This window comes from Esox lucius, chromosome 8 (assembly GCF_011004845.1).
Source record: "Esox lucius isolate fEsoLuc1 chromosome 8, fEsoLuc1.pri, whole genome shotgun sequence".
Classification (NCBI taxonomy): Eukaryota; Metazoa; Chordata; class Actinopteri; order Esociformes; family Esocidae; genus Esox; species Esox lucius.
In genome coordinates this window covers 28,662,905-28,684,016 of record NC_047576.1, presented here as the reverse complement: position 1 = coordinate 28,684,016, position 21,112 = coordinate 28,662,905, and the positions used below count along the sequence as shown (strand labels likewise).

The window sequence follows — 21,112 nt, the reverse complement described above, 5'->3', positions numbered from 1 at the left end:
TTAACATTGTGAGCATTTTTGTAACGTTGGTGTGATCAAATGATCACATTATCAATGCCTTTTTAAACCTCCAACGATCGATCCACACATCTGAACCTGAACCCTGACTCCTTCCACCACCCTAGCACCCCACTCACATTAGGAGGGCTCCTTCCACCACCCCACTCACATTAGGAGGGCTCCTTCCACCACCCTAGCACCACCCTAACGCCCCACTCACATTAGGAGGGCTCCTTCCACCACCCCACTCACATTAGGAGGGCTCCTTCCACCACCCCACTCACATTAGGAGGGCTCCTTCCACCACCCTAGCACCACCCTAGCACCCCACTCACATTAGGAGGGCTCCTTCCACCACCCTAGCTCCCCACTCACATTAGGAGGGCTCCTTCCACCTCCCTAACACCCCACTCACATTAGGAGGGCTCCTTCCACCACCCTAGCACCACCCTAGCACCCCACTCACATTAGGAGGGCTCCTTCCACCACCCTAGCTCCCCACTCACATTAGGAGGGCTCCTTCCACCACCCTAGCTCCCCACTCACAATAGGAGGGCTCCTTCCACCACCCTAGCTCCCCACTCACATTAGGAGGGCTCCTTCCACCACCCTAGCTCCCCACTCACATTAGGAGGGCTCCTTCCACCTCCCTAACACCCCACTCACATTAGGAGGGCTCCTTCCACCACCCTAGCTCCCCACTCACATTAGGAGGGCTCCTTCCACCACCCCACTCACATTAGGAGGGCTCCTTCCACCACCCTAGCTCCCCACTCACATTAGGAGGGCTCCTCCTGTATGATATCCCTGTGGTCCCAGTGACCTGGACCTCCATAGCGGGGGAGGGCTCCGGTCCATGGCTCAGCCCCCCGTTGGTCTCTCCCTCCTGGGTAACTACCAGGGCTCTGGGCTCCAGCACCTCCCGACCCAGGCCTCGAGTCAGGCCTTCCAAAGTGGACAGGTACTTGATCTTCAGGTCGTACAAGGTGATGTTGCTATCCTGCACCGTGCGGCTGTTGAACTCGTTCAGGAAATTTTTGAAGACGTTGTTGATACGGAGCCGGGTTAGGATGTTACGCTGTTTAATGCTTCTGTTTAGGGACTCCGGGATAAACCGCTTGTAGCTAGACAGAGGGGGAGGCATTAAGGACATTGTATCTGGACAGAGGGGGAGGCATTAAGGACATTGTATCTGGACAGAGGGGGAGGCATTAAGGACATTGTATCTGGACAGAGGGGGCGGCATTAAGGACATTGTATCTGGACAGAGGGGGAGGCATTAAGGACATTGTATCTGGACAGAGGGGGAGGCATTAAGGACATTGTATCTGGACAGAGGGGGAGGCATTAAGGACATTGTATCTGGACAGAGGGGGAGGCATTAAGGACATTGTATCTGGACAGAGGGGGCGGCATTAAGGACATTGTATCTGGACAGAGGGGGCGGCATTAAGGACATTGTATCTGGACAGAGGGGGCGGCATTAAGGACATTGTATCTGGACAGAGGGGGAGGCATTAAGGACATTGTATCTGGACAGAGGGGGAGGCATTAAGGACATTGTATCTGGACAGAGGGGGAGGCATTAAGGACATTGTATCTGTACAGAGGGGAAGGCATTAAGGATAAAGAATCTGTGTTTTGTGTGTGTCTGTTACATTTGTATAGGTGTATCTGTGTGTTACGTTTGTATAGGTGTGTCTGAGTATCTGTGTGTTCATCTAGATGTACCTGATGTCATTTGAGGCAGTGGAGAGGGGGATGTCACGGGTCATGGAGTAGTGAGTGATGGCCAGGACAGCCATGCCCAGACACTCGTTCTCGATCTCATGCTGCTCCGCTTCAGTCTGGGGGCTACGCACCACAGCCAAACCTTTCTGAAAATCATGCTGGCCCTGGAGACACACAAATAGACACACCCATCTGACATTTACCACCGTGTTCCAATGAAATTACAAAAAGCTATGAATCACCCCTGTGAATGTACAAACCTTCACAGAGACAGATAAACACTTTCACATTCACACAAACATACCTGAGACCTAATCCAGAATCCAGATGTTCCTTATTCCCCAGCCATATCCCTGTATAACACGTCTGAACTCAAGCCAGCTCTAATACCTAACCTTAAATCCAAACCCATGTCTAAACCTAAAAGTAACCCCAATTGTAACACTACACCAAATTACAGGTTTTTCGCTAAACCTCATTCATCAGGTTTTCCCTTCTTTGTGTTGGGTCTCCACGTGTACAGATGGATGCGGATCAAACACAAACCTGGGCGAACAGGTAGTCCAAGGAGGCAGCGTCCAGCAGTGGTGTTCCCTCTGGGACCTTGTTTGGACTGAGACCTCCCCTCAGTTTGCTGATACAGTGTCTCCACACTGGAGACTCACTCTCACTGGTCCCGTGCCAGTTAGTGAAGTAAAACCTGGACGGACAGAAGACACAGCACCGAATACCAACACATTATCCAGGAGTGGGTGGGTGTGTTTTCCATCTCTATACACACTCGTTTTTGTTTTACAAAGGTTGGCTGGAACCTGTATGTGGACACACAATCCAGTGTGTCTGATGCAAATTCAGCTGAACACAGTGCCCATTCAGGCAGGCCCTCAGCGCCCCGCTGTCCGCTCAGAGGGGAAGTGAGCATGGCACGCATATCTGCTGTCTTTCCCTCTAGGTTTTAAGTTGATCTCTAAGATTCTCTACAAGTGAACAGGCAAGGGAAAAGAACACATCCTGTTCTGTTATCCGCCAGGATGACCAACTTGGATGTTTTAACCCTTGTGCGCCCCTCAAATTGACTACCCTTTGGACACCTTCGTGGACAAAAATGTACACGTACAATAAACTGACATAAAATATTTATACAGTCATATTTTTTTCAGCAATTTTTTCATAAATCTCTTAAACTTGAAACCTGCTCAAAACAACCAAACATTCAATCATTTTCAGGATTGTATCCCTTTAAATGCCAGCTTGATTGTTTGAATTACCACATTATTTATTACAAAATACAGTAAAAATGTCAAATATCACTACTTTTCTTCAAAATGAAATGCTTACATTACAGAATGCATGGTTTTATACTCTAATGGCAGTGAGATAAAAAGTAAATGGGACATTTTTGTCCACGAAGGTGTCAAAATGGTGCAAAATTAATAAACAGAGTATGAAAGACATGAAAGAGTTAAAGACATTGGATTTCAAAAATGTAACTAAAAATAAGAGTTCTGCCAAAAAATCATGCCCCTAGCTGCAACACAGACAAAATGATCCCCAAATAAATAAGAATGTTGAAAAATGTACAAAAATGCCAGAGGGGCGCACAAGGGTTAAGTATGTAAGAGTGTCTGCTAAATGGTTTCCATATAAATAATAATGCAAAGGTCATACTACTGTAACCCTTCTCCCACGTAATCTAGTTCACCATGCGGCCCGTATAAAGCCCCCTTGCTCGGTGGCTTTGTTGTTACACTGAATGGTTGTTGATGAAAGGCAGTATTGTTGGAGCGTTCGCGCGGCTACCAGAGGCAACGGTTGAGAGAGCGTGGTGGTGACAGCAGCAGGTGTTGTTGCTGAAAACCCTTGGCAGAGTTGGTTAGTTACGTGTGCTCAAAGGCAACGGAAGGTGGCCTGACATCGAATGATGGGAATCGGGAAGATTCTCCGTTATAAAGACTGGGATTATTGAGATCACGCACAGAGATGGTTGTTATCGTGTGATAACAGGCACAAACACTTAGTAGCTCATGTGATAACGGGCACACACACCTAGTAGCTCATGTGATAACGGGCACACACACCTAGTAGCTCATGTGATAACGGGCACACACACCTAGTAGCTCATGTGATAACGGGCACACACACCTAGTAGCTCATGTGATAACGGGCACACACACCAAGTACCTCATGTGATAACGGGCACACACACCAAGTACCTCATGTGATAACGGGCACACACACTACGTACCTCATGCGGTAGTGCAGCTTTATAGAGGTGTCTTCTGTGATATTGAAGACGTGGCTCGGAGGGTACCACAGGGTCCGGCTCTCATCATACAGAGCAAACAGGTTGTGACACAGGGGGGAGATGTCTGGGGGAGAGCGGGGGAAAACAAAGGTCATTTAATCATTCACTAGGTGCCCCGTGTTTGAACAGGTTATTAGCACAGCGGTTCTTATGGTCAGTAGTCCACGGGTGTTACTGTACATGTAGCTTATGGCGGAACACAGGCACAACCGCCTCCGTGTGAAACATTAAGGTATTAACACTCCGATTTTCATTTTCAGTCACTGTAAAGTGGGTCTATCCAAGGTTGTCATGGGAACAGGAATTTACAGCGGAGCCAAGGAGACAGGAAAGAAGTGTAGCAACACACGGAGGGACATCTCCTCTGGAAAACAGTCAATAAGAAAGGCTGTGAATAATCCCCTGGCCAGCAGACGTCCCGCCTCAAAGCCTAAATCAGATTGAAAAGGTGATTGACATTAACTATTACATTAACTGCCTAGAGCTTCCAGATTTCATTAAATATGACCTGTAATTATTTAAAAAGAGTATCAGCAGTAGCTGATTTTGCGTTTGTTTAAGCTGTTTAAACATAGAAACACGTCTGCTTATGTACAATATACAGTACACAGGCTGACAGATCCTATCTATCGAGGATGGTTATCAAGCCAAAACTACTTCCTCCCATGTTGAAGGAAACTTGCCATATGAACAACAGTCGTCTCGTCTAAAAACAGTATACATTTTACAGAATAGATTGCTAGTCACCGATTTCAATTTAAAACTGCCACAGGCACTGTTTCAAATTGAGTGAGGCTTCAATCAATTACAGTTTTAACAAAAGTAGTCATGTGTAAAGACTATGCTATTCATTCTACAGTACAGAATGCTGGCCAAAGATCAACAGTAATATCCCTCACACACTGTTTTCAATAAGCAAGGCTCAAATCAGTTGCTGTTTTAATGTCAGTCAGCCTTTATGTAAAAAGAGTGTAAATGTACATTATATATTACAAGTTGCTAATAACAGATCTAAATAGTTTGCCAAAAAACCTATCAAATAAAAAGCAAGCTAATTACCACAGCCTCTGTTTGTTTGACAAGGCACAAATCGATACAATTAACTGATTTGCCATCTTAGTCCTGAAAAACTATTGTGATGCAATTAGTAAATACATTTTCCAATCAGTATTAAACCATGTTTCACCAGGATATTAAACATTATGTAAAGTTAGTTTGCCAGCAAGCGGTACCCAGTCTAGCAGGATGTATTTTTTAACCTGCTTAGAAGGAGAGACTGGGCAAAAGCAGGAAGCACCCCCACCAGTGTGGTCGTCTTTTAAAAATAGGGTCTATTGTTGACACATTTATCAATATATCTGCAGATCATCGCTGAATGATGTCTAAGCGTTTTACCAAAGGACAACGGGGATTGCACACAACTTGTTGCAATATTGGTATAAAATGGAGGCTTTGCCAAATGAAAAAAAGATATATACATTCACTAGAATATATGGTCATTAGAGTCTGAAAAGGCCAAATGTAAACTTGAAGTGATTTTACAAGAAACTACTTAAAAGGTGGAGGCCTACTGATATTACAGACTAGTAGTGTAGCATTAAAAGCTGAGCCATTCTGTTGCTTATAAACAGTGAGATACAGGAAAAGCCTGAGGCCAGGACACTTCCTCTTCTGAGCCCTTTTGTTTTGTTGTGACAGAGCTGAGAGCCACATCCATACCAATTCGTACTTACACAACCTAAAACTGACCAGGGACCACACACACACACACACACACACTCTGCAGAGACCAACACTCGTTTGCATTGGACTATAAACATACATTTGCGCTGGCAACTACCTGGCTTGTTAAGCCTATACCTAGTTTGTGTGAACTACTCCTGAGTTGTTGTAGATGTTTTCTGCTGCACCATGAACTCTTCTCTTCCCTCTCATTTTGCAGTACTAGTCTGGTTTAACATAATGAGAAAGCTCCAGAACTCCCCCCCCCCGGCCCAATCCCAAACAGATGTCTTATTGTTAATGCAGGAAGACTTACGGAATCTTTTCAATTCCCTGTCTTTTACTCTGCTGTTCGATCCCAGAGTCAAAACAAGGGGAGAGTGGATCTTTGCTTGTCTAATAAGAAAGCAGCCAAACCAGCATTAAAAACCAATACTCCCATCTATGAGCATGTGATAGCCTTAATAGTTTGCATGTTTGGTCAGTAACTGAGAAGCAGCTGGTTCAAATCCCTGCTCCAACAAGGCCCCAAAAAAGTTTTTCAGTTGCTCAAGGCACTCCACCCGAATATCTTGCAGGATTGTAGCTGGGTTGCATTTGCTTTGTCAATCTGTTTTTATTGTATGACACAGTACATAGTGTAATTACTGAAAAACAATGTATGTGGAGATGGGCGGGTCCAGAGGATTCGTTTACGGTTATATCCTGGTAAAATGATTAGAATAACCTCACTCAGCCCCGGTGCTGTCGTTTCTTATTGTAGGATTCAGTTACGGTTCTATCCCGGTAAAATTATTAGAATAACCTCACTCAGACCCGGTGCTGTCGTTTCTTATTGTAGGATTTGGTGTTACATAAGCATTGCAACTCTGCAGTGATAAAGAACATTTTAAAACCTAAAGAAATGTCAATAAAACATGAATACAGACATCCCTAATGTTTTCAGATCCTATGTCATATCTGGAAAAGAGTGTCTGCTGAATGACTAAAATGTAAATGTGCATTATGGCCCCATTGTACACTGACAATAAGCAGTGCTGCACACAAACAGATTAAACATATCAAGAAATGTCTGAGTTCCTGTATTTCTCCTTCCTCTAAAGGAAAGTTGTGTAATCTGACAGTGCCTATTCACAGCGGACCTTCCTGTTGGCATACAGGCTCAAACAGGGCATGTCCCCACACACAGCCCAAACTATTTCCAATTCACCAACTTTAGAATATACAAAGTTCAGAAAGAAAAATCTCCCCAAGTATGCAAACGTATGGGACACCATTTATTGCTAGCGTGCACAAGACTCACAGAAAGAGATGCCCACAGGGGGGCACGCACAAACACACTCATCCAGTCACGCCATGAAATATAAACACGCTCCCTCAAAACAGACAAAGTTGGCAGGAGGCGAGACAGTACTCACAGCATCGTTTGGCGGCACGCACGCACAGCTCCTCCGCGGTGAAGCTGTCTTTCAGGAACTCCAGCTGGTGAGTGTCAGGCAGGTAGAAATGGATCTCTAGGCCCCTCATGGGCATGGCGACGGGGCCCTCTGCTCTTTTAGACCTCCTCATCTTGCCACACAGTTGCCTGCCCAGCTCCATAACCCCCGGACTTGGCATCCAGGCTCTGGAGGGAGGGATGGAGGGTGAGACGGCGGGAACACATGTCATGGGTAATTCACAATCAACTCATCCAGAGGGGAGCTAGCTGAGGTAGTGGTGACTCAGGGTCTTAAGTGACGTCATTCGACGCCCACACACAGATGTCAGCGAAGCAAAAACGCTAATGTCATTGAGAACATTTCTAGCGTCGCAGGCACCTCATCCCACAAGTTGTAGTCTTGACGAACAAACAAAGAAAGGGGCCCCTTCTTTCCCATTCAACCGCTCCAGTACATGTGGAGGAGTGAAGACCGGGTGTCGCCTCTGATCGGGCGACAACTTCAGAATTCTGGAAGTCACTAGCCTGTTTAAATCTCTGACAAATTAGATGTCAACAAAATAGATGGGCATCTTGAACAACATATTCATATTGAACAAACGCATCTACTATTTGGGCTTAAGTACTAGTGCAGCTATTTTACATTAGTTTTGGAAGAGCTGACCGGACTGGACCTCAGAAAAGTTGGCCAAACAGCTATCCAAACAAGACTATGGTCAGAGAGCTGGAGATATTGGAGCACATGACCATGAGCCTATACAGGGAATGAAAGGCAAATTAAAATCTCTCTCTAGCAAGTTGGGATACTACACAAGCTGCAGTAAAATAGTGTGCAGTGTTTTTCCCTGGTGAAGATAATTTAACAAGCAGTTGAGTAGCTCTATAACTGTGACCAGGAAAAACAACCCTTTTATCCCCACAAAAGGATATTACTATTATGAGGTTCAGCAGTGAAACCGTTCTATTTTGAGAAAAAATATTTTGAGATGAAAAATGAAACAATATATTTTGCTGAATGTGTATACATATCGTCTTAGTGTCATACAAATGTCATTCAAACGTTTTAATTATGATTTATTATGGTAATGTTATTATACATAGTCCTACAGTGTGGTTCTTGGTCGAACTAAAAAGTATTTAACAGCTATGTAAACATTTGTTGTGTTTTCTCATATGATCCCATATACTTTAATTTATTACACTTGTAGACCTTAAACTCACATCTGGTACAAGTAACTCTGTTACATAGAACTACATTGTTCTTGACTTTTAAACATACTGTGAACTGAATTATGCCCAGTAAGCATAGGTTTTCTTCAAAATGCCTCTAATCAGTGCAAACCCCTTTGTCACAGAAAATAAATTACCAGTGATATATTACACTAAACATGAAATGTTTGTCAGAAGCTTCAACTAATACAAAGCAACTTAGTTATTTTCATAATTACAAGGTCCAGGGAAAACATGATGTATGATCATTTTCTTGAATTCTATGAACACATCTGAACACTGCTTTCCCAAACCTGCTGAGGAGTTGTTGACCGCAAATGCAAACTGGGCATGATAAAATTGGTAAGGAAGAAAACCTGTTGTGACTGCGCCAAGATCTGGCGATGCATCATTTAAGAAATCGACGTGGTTTCTCTTGATGTCAACAAGCGTGTTGGCGCGACATGTCCACTAACCTGTTCCCTGAACTGTCTTACGTGTCTACAGACAGCCAAAGGTCACAGTCACTAAACACATCCTCATAACGCACTGAGCGATGGCAAAGTGTAGTGCCGTGTTAGCGCTGCATGGGTCCCTTTAATTTGAAGTAACTACACAACTATGAGAACGCCTGCTCAGGATCTAAAGAGAACTTCAGAGGTGCCTTTACAGTCACGCTCCAGACGTTCACAACCTTGACACATTCCATTCTTTATCAATTACAAGTAATGCTACCACGGACGTGTCAGGTTAGCTGGCCGTGTCTTTAGGACCGTCCTTTCCAGTGTTTGCCGATCCCTTATGGATTTTACCGGGGACTATACAAATGGGCAGTTACAAAAGCAGGAGCTACATAACAGACTTCCCCTGAGAACTGGAATTTCCTGTTGCGGGCTGTTTTGCCGAGTGCGAGAACACACCCACACACCACCCAGCACTACCACAGCTACAGAAATAATTTCATTTCGACGAGCGAAACGTCGTGACAGGGCATTCCAAGGACTAGAGGACATGACGTCCCCGACAATAACAGGATGAGGGGAAAGAGAAAATTAGGACAATAGAGGAAGGATGAGCACAGAAAAGGGTATGAGGAAGGGGGTAAGAGGGTGTGCGTGCTGAAGAGGGGGGGAGTTAGAGGGTAAGAAGGGCTGATTGTAGTAGACCTAGTTCTAGTCTGCACTCATCTATTAATTCCGCATCTTCTACGGGAGTGTGAGCAGTACCACCAGCGACGAGGACGCGGTTTGTTTCATAACATCCACATTAGCGACCCGAGGACGGCGCCCCAATCTACTGAGGTGTTATATATTGTTTATATGTAAATAATCTGTAGTTACATTAACTACTATCATACTATCAACAAATTTCAAAATACTGACATGGAGCACAAGTCAGCAAATCACATTGAGGACCCTTTTTAGTTCTACTGTGACACTTTTACAACCAGTGAGTAAAAAATAAAGAAATAAATCGCAGTCTGCATGTTTAACTAGATCTACAGCCTGCTACAAATTCATTATTCACCCTACACTATAATCCAGAGAGACTTACAATAGGGAGTGCATAAATTCAACCCACAACCCTGGCATTGAAAAGCACCAGGCTCGACCAGCTGAGCTACACAGGACTTCTGATGCTCATCATGAATTCATTATTCACATCCAAACAATTCAAATCTAGGCCACCACTCTGTAAAAGTTAAAACTGAACATGTAGTACATTACACCACATTCTCAGGGGCATTTTGCTAATCCACCCAGCACAGTAACTCTGACTCACTGATGACGTTAGAAGTCCCCCTGCCACTCTCTGTTGCTCTGTCAAGAAAATAGGCTACATTATCACAAAAATGAGAAGAGAGACTATTTAGGGAGGGATACATGTCATTACACAACCCCTATTAGCTCATATAGATACTGTTGACAGTCCCTGGTGGAAGACTTCCAGGATTTGACTACAGCTTTGACTTCGAACAACTGTACGACCAATTAGAACTAGGGTAACAGCTCAGTACAAATACTTGTTAACCATTGAACCCAGTTGCCACACATTTTGATTCACTGTGAGTGAAGTAGCCAGTGAACAAAATTCTTCGGAATTCTTTCTCCATTGTCTCTGATCAGGAATTATTTCTCAAGGAAGAGAGCAATGGAGGGGCTATGTCAAGTCTTGTATACAATGACACAACTTTGTACACATCTCAATAAATGAATCCCTTTTTTCAATTAAGGCAATTTCATATTTTGACAGTTGTTTTCTTCCACATACAGTGCCCTGAAAATGTGTTAACCCTTTCAGATTTTAGCCAGTTATTAGATGTTCAGCCAAACCCTAATTGTGAACAAGAGATCCTGAGAGAAGAAACACCAATTTCTCAAAGTTATCCAGAGCAATTCCGCGTGAAAACGTAATCGCCACTTCAGATTTAAAAAATAGTTCTGAAACCTGTAGCAGCAATAACTTCCACCAAATAAAATGTATTTAAAACTGCATTTAGTGTTGTGACTACTGTGTTTAGTGGAATTCTCTTTCTATGTTAATAACTTTAGTAGACCAACAAGAAACCAGGCAAGCAGAGTTCAGCCGGCCCACAATAAAATGTGTTAATCGTGGCTGCCCTCTCAAGAATCAAACCCAGGTCACCCACATGAAAGGCTGTGTCGTTAACCACTATGCCACAGAGCTGTACATTTACTGGGTGTCAGTATAGCCTCTTGACATTATATAATTTTGTCACGCATTAACATAACGCTGACTTCATATTTCGTTAGACACCATTAACCATTGTGTTAAACTGAGTAACATTCACCACAAATAGCATCTACACTCACCTAAAGGATTATTAGGAACACCTGTTCAATTTCTAATGAATGCAATTATCTAATCAACCAATCACATGGCAGTTGCTTCAATGCATTTAGGGGTGTGGTCCTGGTCAAGACAATCTCCTGAACTCCAAACTGAATGTCAGAATGGGAAAGCAATTTTGAGCGTGGCATGGTTGTTGGTGCCAGACGGGCCGCTCTGAGTATTTCAGAATCTGCTCAGTTACTGGGATTTTCACGCACAACCGTTTCTAGGGTTAACAAAGAATGGTGTGAAAAGGGAAAAACATCCAGTATGCGGCAGTCCTGTGGGCGAAAATGCCTTGTTGATGCTAAGGTCAGAGGAGAATGGGCTGACTGATTCAAGCTGATAGAAGAGCAACTTTGACCGAGGTATGCAGCAAAGCATTTGTGAAGCCACAACATGCACAACCTTGAGGCGGATAGGCTACAACAGCAGAAGACCCCACCAGGTACCACTCATCTCCACTACACATAGGAAAGAGAGGCTACAATTTGCACAAGCTCACCAAAATTGGACAGTTGAAGACTGGAAGAATATTGCCTGGTCGGATGAGTCTCGATTTCTGTTGAGACATTCAGATGGTAGAGTCAGAATTTGGCGTAAACAGAATGAGAACATGGATCCATCATGCCTTGTTACCACTGTGCAGGCTGCTGGTGGTGGTGTAATGGTGTGGGGGATGTTTTCTTGGCACACTTTAGGCCCCTTAGTGCCATTTGGGCATTGTTTAAATGCCACAGCCTACCTGAGCATTGTTTCTGACCATGTCCATCCCTTTATGACCACCATGTACCCATCCTCTGATGGCTACTTCCAGCAGGATAATGCACCATGTCACAAAGCTCGAATCATTTCAAATTGGTTTCTTGAACATGACAATGAGTTCACTGTACTGAAATGGCCCCCACAGTCACCAGATCTCAACCCAATAGAGCATCTTTGGGATGTGGTGGAACGGGAGCTTTGTGCCCTGGATGTGCATCCCACAAATCTCCATCAACTGTAAGATGCTATCCTATCAATATGGGCCAACATTTCTAAAGAATGCTTTCAGCACCTTGTTGAATCAATGCCACGTAGAATTAAGGCAGTTCTGAAGGCGAAAGGGGGTCAAACACTGTATTAGTATGGTGTTCCTAATAATCCTTTAGGTGAGTGTAAGTGACAATAAGATTTTTTCATCAAGTGAGAAGACGAGAGAATCATGTAGCCTGCGAAGTGTTTGTCTATCCTGAACAAATCCTAATATCCACCAGAACTGTTTTATTTTAGGCTTCCTTTTACGTAGCTACATAGGGTTGTAGCCATCATAGTTTTTGTCTGTCCTGAATCTCAATGTGTTTTGACTGTTACGGGAGTCGCACGCGGGACCTGTTGCTCCGGAGCCTGCGTCTCTAACCACTACGCTATTTAACAAGGGTCGGTCAGTCAGTCACATTCGCTCTTCTAGGCCGGCTCCGTTTACATGGTCCGGCAAAAAAGGAAGTTCCAGCATTTATTGTTAAGGCAACACGGAAGTAGGACACCTTAAAAACCAGTGATTGGTCAGCTCCCATCTGGGAATTTGCACAACGTTTCCAAAAGCCATATTAAACAAGGCATTGGTAAACATGTTGTCCCCCACTTTTGTTGTTCTGTATTAATGATGGGAGTTTACAGCCTTGGTGTTGTACAGAGTTGTACTAACTACTGGGCTACGCAGCAGCTTGGCGCAGCAGCAGCTTGGCGCAGCAGCAGCTTGGCGCAGCAGCAGCTTGGCGCAGCAGCAGCTTGGCGCAGCAGCAGCTTGGCGCAGCAGCAGCTTGGCGCAGCAGCAGCTTGGCGCAGCAGCAGCTTGGCGCAGCAGCAGCTTGCATGTGTCTGTATACAAACATGCCAGCACACATGGTTCATGGATTCATGGATTCATTACATATATGGTTGTGCCAGTCAACCTCATTTTGGAAATGCCAGCTCTCAACATCATTCACTGAAGATTTCAATGTCCTAGATTATGGAACCAAATTGAATAGCTTCAACAAATACTATAACAAAAAATATCACAATATCATAGTACAACAAAACAACACATTTGATCGTAAATTACAATTCCCCACAGTAGTAATTTCAACTCAATCCAAGGGGATCAGCACGTTGATCTTCTTGAGTTATACAATGTTGTTTTGAATGACTTGGCACATTGTTTGTGAAAACACAAAGTATAGAGTCGAACTGGCCACAACCTCACAACCTTTGGATGCAGAGACAGTTGCTCTTCCCACAGAGCTACACAGCAACTTGGCTTAGCTAATCAATTTAGATTTGAAACAGACGATTCTCAACAGGTAGGCCCAGCATTCATCAAAGTCTTGTCAAAAAAATGCATAGTGGGACCAGAGAAAAACCGACCGAAGCTCTGACACTTTCTGATTTCAATGGTGAGGCACAACAAGTAGAAGATGAGACTGAACATGTTGGTCAGTGAATGTAGGCACGTATAGCGCTCCCACCCATCTTTCAAATGTAGTATCTCATATTTCCCATCTGCCAAATTTTACAGAATAACGACATTAACTACCATAGCATGCAGATGATGCTCAAATATATATGGCTTTCAAACCGCATGACTACAGCTGAATAGACTCACTGTGTCACTGTATAGAGCAAATAAATGCTTGAACCAAAATTGCCTACAATAAAACCAAGTTTAAACAGAGATGAATGTGTTTGGCAACAAAAATAAGAGAACTCGTGTTAGTAAAGACCTGGATTCTCAGGCCCTAAAAATCAAGGACCAAGTGCATAATCTTGGTGTCCTGATAGACCTCATATTTAACAGAGGTCACCAAAACAGCACTCTGTCATCTCACAAATATAGCCAGAATCATGGGCTTGGTGTCCCAAAAATACCAAGAGAAGCTCATCCATGATTTTATTTCCAGTAGAGTTGACTACTGTAATGGCCTCTTAACTGGACTCCCCAAAAACATGTTAACCAGGACCAAGAGAACAGAGCACTCTGGTCCGGTAAAAATCTTTCCACTGGCTTCCAGCCAGTTACAGAATAGATTTTAAAGTGGTACTTTTAGTCTATAAATCACAAAACGGTTTAGGCCCAAATACATTTCTGATATGATTGAAGAGTATAAACCAAGCAGGGCTCTTAGATCCATGAACTCAGGGCAGAGAGTACAGCCCAAAGTCCAAACTAAACATGGTGAAGCTGTGTTTAGCATTTATGCTGCACACAACCAGAATTAACTACCAGAAGATCTTAGACGAGCCCCAAACATATCAATTTTAAAATTCAGTTGAAAAACACTTCTCTTTTCACGTGCCTATGACTGAGCACTTAAACTTACCCACACTGTTAGCCTTACAGCTTTTATAGCTTCCTCATGGAATCTACTAGTTGTTTTTATTTAGTTTTTATTCCATTTCTATTTTATTATTTTATGTAAAGCACATTGAATTGCCTACTTGATGTTTTCATACTACTATTTGTTTTTATTCTGTTTAATTTTGATATTTTTCTTTATGAAGCACACTGAATTGCTTTTATGTATTAAATGTGCTATATACATTAACTTGCTTTCTAAAAGTGTCTGATCAATATGTTTGCCTTCTTCCATTTGCTCGCATTGCAAACCAGTCCCCCTTTAATACCCTTCACTGAAAGTGAATAGGGCTCTGATATTTTACTGAAGAAGTATCATGTGAATATGGAATGTTCATTTTATAGCACTAATTCACACCTGAAGATTGCTTGTTTAACTACCTAACTCACCAAACAAATGACAAAAGTACAGTTGTGCTCACAAGTTTGCATACCCTGGCAAAAACTGTGAAATTGTGGCATTGATTTTGAAAATATGACTGATCAAAAAAACCTGTCATATTTAAGGATAGTGATCATATGAAGCCATTTATTATCAGATAGTTATGTGGCTCCTTTTTAAATTATAATGAAAACAGAAATCACCCAAATGGCCATGATCAAAAGTTTGAATACATCATATTAATTTTAAAAAAATACAATAAGAAAACAAAGATTAGAAGTGGCTATAAGCTATAAGGCTAACGATTAAAAGTGGGAAGCTAGAAGGCTAAACAGTGTGGTTAAGTTTAAGTGCTCAGTCATGGGCACATGAGAAGAGAAGTGTTTTTAACCTGGCTTTAAAAATTGATAGATCATTGATAGATCATGATACTACTACAATGCTATTTCTTTATTTTTACCATTTTCGACATGTTAGAATAAGTGACCAGTAGTAACCAAAAAGTGTTAAATAAAAATACATTAATATTTTACATTCTTCAAAGTAGCCACCCTTTGCCTTGATGACAGCTTTGCACACTGTTGGGATTCTCTCAACCAGCTTTATGAGGTTGTCAGCTGGAATGATTTTCCAACAGTCTTGAAGGTGTGTCCACATATGCTGAGCGCTAGTTGGCTGCTTTTCCTTCACCCTGCGGTCTAACTCATGCCAAACCAAATGATAGTCCCCACTAAGCGCAAACCAGATGGGATGGCGTATCGCTGCAGAATGCTATGGTAGCTATCCTGGTTAGTGCATCTTGAATTCTAAATAGTGTTGCCAGCAAAGCACCCCAACACCATCACACCTCCTGCTGAGATTCTGTTCACCCACTCTGCATCACACAAAAACATGGCGGTTGTAACCAAAAAAAAAATCACTCATTTGGACTCATCAAACCAAAGGATAGATTTCAACCACTCTAATGTCAATTTCTCGTGTTTCTTATCGCAAGCAATTCTCTTCTTATTGTGGTCCTAAAGTAGTGGTTTCTTTGCAGCAACTCCATAAAGGCCTAATTCATGGAGTCTCCTCAGAACAACTGATGTTGAAATGTTTCTGCTACATGAACTCTGCAAAGCATTTATTTAGACTGCAATCTGAGGTGCAGGTGATTGATGATTTCTGAGGCTAATAATTCTACTGAATATATCCTCTGCAGCAGAGAACTCTGTCTCGTCCTTTGCTATGGTGGTTCTCAGGAAAGCCAGTTTCATCATTGCGTTTGATCGTTTTCAACGTTCTTGACATTTTCATTGTCTTAAAGTAATGATCGACTGAATATAGTTCTACAGTAAATGTATATAGGCCTACTTACATATAAACATATACACATACACTCACCTAAAGGATTATTAGGAACACCTGTTCAATTTCTCATTAATGCAATTATCTAATCAACCAATCACATGGCAGTTGCTTCAATGCATTTAGGGGTGTGATCCTGGTCAAGATCTCCTGAACTCCAAACTGAATGTCAGAATGGGAAAAAAAGTTGATTTAAGCAATTTTGAGCGTGGCATGGTTGTTGGTGCCAGACGGGCCGCTCTGAGTATTTCAGAATCTGCTCAGTTACTGGGATTTTCACACACAACCGTTTCTAGGGGTTTACAAAGAATGGTGTGAAAAGGGAAAAACATCCAGTATGCGGCAGTCCTGTGGGCGAAAATGCCTTGTTGATGCTAGAGGTCAGAGGAGAATGGGCCGACTGATTCAAGCTGATAGAAGAGCAACTTTGACTGAAATAACCACTCGTTACAACCGAGGTATGCAGCAAAGCATTTGTGAAGCAACAACAAGCACAACCTTGAGGCGGATGGGCTACAACAGCACAAGACCCCACCGGGTACCACTCATCTCCAGATAGGAAAAAGAGGCTACAATTTGCACAAGCTCACCAAAATTGGACAGTTGAAGACTGGAAGAATATTGCCTGGTCGGATGAGTCTCGATTTCTGTTGAGACATTCAGATGGTAGAGTCAGAATTTGGCGTAAACAGAATGAGAACATGGATCCATCATGCCTTGTTACCATTGTGCAGGCTGGTGGTGGTGGTGTATTGGTGTGGGGGATGTTTTCTTGGCACACTTTAGGCCCCTTAGTGCCAATTGGGCATGGTTTAAATTCCACGGCCTACCTGAGCATTGTTTCTGACCATGTCCATCCTCTGATGGCTACTTCCAGCAGGATAATGCACCATGTCACAAAGCTCAAATCATTTCAAATTGGTTTCTTGAACATGACAATGTACTGTACTGAAATGGCCCCCACAGTCACCAGATCTCAACCCAATAGAGCATCTTTGGGATGTGGTGGAACGTGAGCTTTGTGCCCTGGATGTGCATCCCACAAATCTCCATCAACTGCAAGATGCTATCCTATCAATATGGGCCAACAATTCTAAAGAATGCTTTCAGCACCTTGTTGAATCAATATCACGTAGAATTAAGGCAGTTCTGAAGGCGAAAGGGGTTCAAACACAGTATTAGTATGGTGTTCCTAATAATCCTTTAGGTGAGTGTATAACACAGTGAAAAGAGTCATCATCAAGTAGAGAAAATATGGCACAACTGAGACATCGTCCAAGAACTGGACGTCCCTCCAAAATTGATGAAAAGACGAGAGGAAAACTGGTCAGGGAGGCGTCCAAGAGGCCTACAGCAACATTAAAGGAACTGCAGAAATTTCTGGACAAGTATTGGCTGTGTGCTACATGTGACAACAATCTCCCATATTATTCATAAGAATGGGGTAGGATGGCAAGACGGAAGCCTTTTCTTATAAAGAAAAACATCCAAGCCCGGCTGAAGTTTGCAAAAACAAACATCAAGTCCCCCAAAAGCACGTGGGAAAATGTGTTATGATCTGATCAAACCAAGGTTGGCCATAATTCCAAAAGGTATGCTTGGTGCAAAAACAACACTGCACATCACCCAAAGAACACCATACCCACATTGAAGCATGGTGGTGGCAGCATCATGCTTTGGGGCAGTTTTTCTTCAGCTGGAACTGGGGCCTTAGTCAGGGTGTAGGGAATTATGAACAGTTCCAAACACCAGGCAATTTTGGCACAAAACCTTCAGGCATCCGTTAGAAAGCTGAAGATGAAGTTCACCTTTCAGCACGACAACGACCCCAAGGCACACATCCAAATCCACAAAAGCAGGGCTTCACCATAAGAAGATTAACATTTTGGAATGGCCCAGCTAGAGCCCAGACCTGAATCCAATTGAACATCTGTGGGGTGATCTGAAGAGGGCTGTGCACAGGAGATGTCCTCGCAATCTGACAGATCTGGAGAACTTTTGCAAAGAAGAGTTGGCATATATTGCCACGTCAAGATGTGCCATGCTAATAGACTCCTACCCAAAAAGACAGTGCTGTAATAAAATCAAAAGGTGCTTCAAAAAAGTATTAATTTAAGGGTGTGCACACTTATGCAACCAGGTTATTGTGAGTACATCTTTTCCCCTCAAAGATTTCAGTTTGTTTTTCAATTGAATTGTTCGCGTTATAGGTCACATTAAAAGTGAAAAATGTTCTAACATGATTTCTTTCTTTCATTCTTTTACATCACAAGAACCGGGCATTTTTACAGGGGTGTGTAAACTTTTTATATCCACTGTACATACATACACACATACGTACATACATACACATACATATACAATTTATTTTGGGCTGAATAAATCAAACTAAAGTCAAATGATAAAACACTTAAATTCAGGTAAATTCAGGTACTACCTTCAGGTACTACCTTTTGTGCTGATCATTATATAAGAAAATATTTTCAAATGTAATCGACCAAAAATAATGTTTCAATCTTTTTTGATAAGATTGTTTACATATCTAATGATGTTTTGATAAGAATTACGTTAATATTTTTAAATGATTGACTGCCTTTGCCAAGAGTTTGTTTTTGAAGTCAAAATTATCCCAGCCAGTAATTCGTTTCACTGAAATATTCTCATAATCCTCATCTGAAAAGTTGGCAAAAAATTAAGCGGAAATGAATTACATTCCTCTACGGATCGCAATTTCTTTGGATTTAATGAGTAATCGAACATTCAAAATGTACATTGATACAATCAAACTATAAGTCGTACAAGAGGACAGATAATTTCTACGATGTTCTGGGGAACGACAGCATATTTGTTTGGCAGTATTAAATTATGCCACGCTGACAATTACGCTCTGTGTAAAATAAAGTGACAGTTAGCTAGCTAAACAAACCTTAACAGTAACAATGTAACAACTATTATTTTATTTGAAGAAATGTTTGTCAATTTTGTGACTCGAAAAGCAGGCGTCTTGCTGATGCGTTATTGGCTGACGAGTTTCCTCTTAAATTAAACCAAGTAACGTAGCTAGCAATCAAGTTAGGTCATGCTAGTTGTTTGTTTTTTGTGCATTTCTAGAAGCTATAAATAACTTGCCTTATGAATTAGAAAGTTATTACAGTTTTTAGAATACTGGGAAATGATCAGATGTACAGTAATGTTTTACTCACCTAGCAAGCTAGCCAGATAGCAGCCAACTTTACTTCCGTATGTTTTTGTTCATGGATCCAGAATATAATTCTCAGTGGTGAAACGACTACTTGTAAAGACTAACTTGAAAATTAAAAGAAAAGATCCTTAGCAAGCCAGGTATGTCAATATTCCCAAACGAAAAATATTTTGACCGTCGTTTCCTTCAACTCTTGTCGAGAGCACGTTCATATTCTGCTTGATCCTTCCTGTCACGTATCGACTGTATTCTGCCAGCAGCAATAAAGACGACGTCATTGTTTTATGTTAATGAGAAATATTTTAAAATAAAAGCCCACATGTCAATGCATTGCAATATGTATATGACATTCTTAAGAAAATAAATTGTAACCACCAATCAGCCATAACATTATGACCACCTGCCTAATATTGTGTGGGTCCCCCTTTTGCCACTAAAACAACCCTGACCCGTCAAGGCATGGACTCCACTAGACCTATGATGTTGCGCTGTGGTGTCTGGCACCAAGACGTTAGCAGCAGATCCTTTAAGTCCTGTAAGTTGCGAGGTGGGGCCTCCATAGATTAAACCTGTTTGTCCACAGATGCTTGATTGGATTGAGATCTGGGGAATTTGGAGGCCAAGTCAATACCTTGAACTTGTTTTTGTGTTCCTCAAACCATTCCTAAACCATTCCTGAGCCATTTTTGCTTTGTCGCAGGGCGCATTATCCTGCTGAAAGAGACCAATGCCATAACAGAATATTGTTGCCATGAAGGGGTGCACATGGTCTGCAACAATGCACAGGTAGGTGGTAAGTGTCAAAGTAACATCCACATGAATGGCAGGACCCAAGGTTTCCCAGCAGAACATTGCCCAAAGCATCACATTGCCTCCCCGGCTTGCGTTCTTCCCATAGTGCATCCTGGTGCCATGTGTTCTCCATGTCAGCCACACACACACACACACCCAACCATCCATGTGCAGTAAAAGGAAACGTGGTTCATCAGACCAGGCCACCTTCTCTCATTGCTCCGTGGTCCAGTTCTGTGGCAGCTACGCAACCCCATATGCAACAAATTGCAATGCACTGTGTGATCTGACACCTTTCAATCAGTACCAGCATTAACTTTTTCAGCTCCCCACATGCATCAATGAGCCTTGGCCGGCCATGACCCTGACCGGAAATAACCCACAAGGGCTGCAGTTTTGGAGATGCTCTGACCCAGTTGTTTCGCCATCACAATTTGGTCCTTGTCAAAGTTGCTCAGATCCTTACACTTGCCCATTTTTCCTGCTTGTAACAAATCAACTTTGAGGACAGAATGTTCACTTGCTGCCTAATATATCCCACCCACTGATAGGTGCCGTGATAATGAGATTATCAGTGTTATTCACTTCACCTCTCAGTGGTCATAATGTTCTGGCTGATCGCTATATATATAATTAAAAATGTAAACATACAATGTACTGTTTGTTGTATAGTATAGTACAACCCCATTTCTAAAACAGTTGGGACGCTGTGTAAAATATAAAGAAAAACAAGATGAATTGATGTGCAAATCATG

At 42.4% G+C, this 21,112-nt stretch overlaps 1 protein-coding gene across 2 annotated transcripts in view; it reads right to left on the bottom strand.

The window, feature by feature from the left end:
* The window catches only part of jak1 (Janus kinase 1), a 36,585-nt gene extending 16,764 nt beyond the window's left edge, over positions 1-19,821 (bottom strand). The window contains exons 1-6 of one of the 2 annotated variants that reach the window (XM_034293694.1): positions 19,567-19,821; positions 7,177-7,382; positions 3,977-4,100; positions 2,278-2,431; positions 1,732-1,895; positions 779-1,124 (exon numbers count right to left, since the gene is read on the bottom strand). In XM_034293694.1, coding sequence (XP_034149585.1) covers positions 779-1,124; positions 1,732-1,895; positions 2,278-2,431; positions 3,977-4,100; positions 7,177-7,375 — 987 coding nt within the window. In that variant the 5' untranslated portion in view covers positions 7,376-7,382; positions 19,567-19,821. Of the gene's footprint in view, positions 1-778; positions 1,125-1,731; positions 1,896-2,277; positions 2,432-3,976; positions 4,101-7,176; positions 7,383-11,763; positions 11,783-19,566 lie in introns of those variants that run through there. The other variant, XM_034293695.1, reaches the window with a different exon arrangement.
* Positions 19,822-21,112: the final 1,291 nt, after the last annotated feature.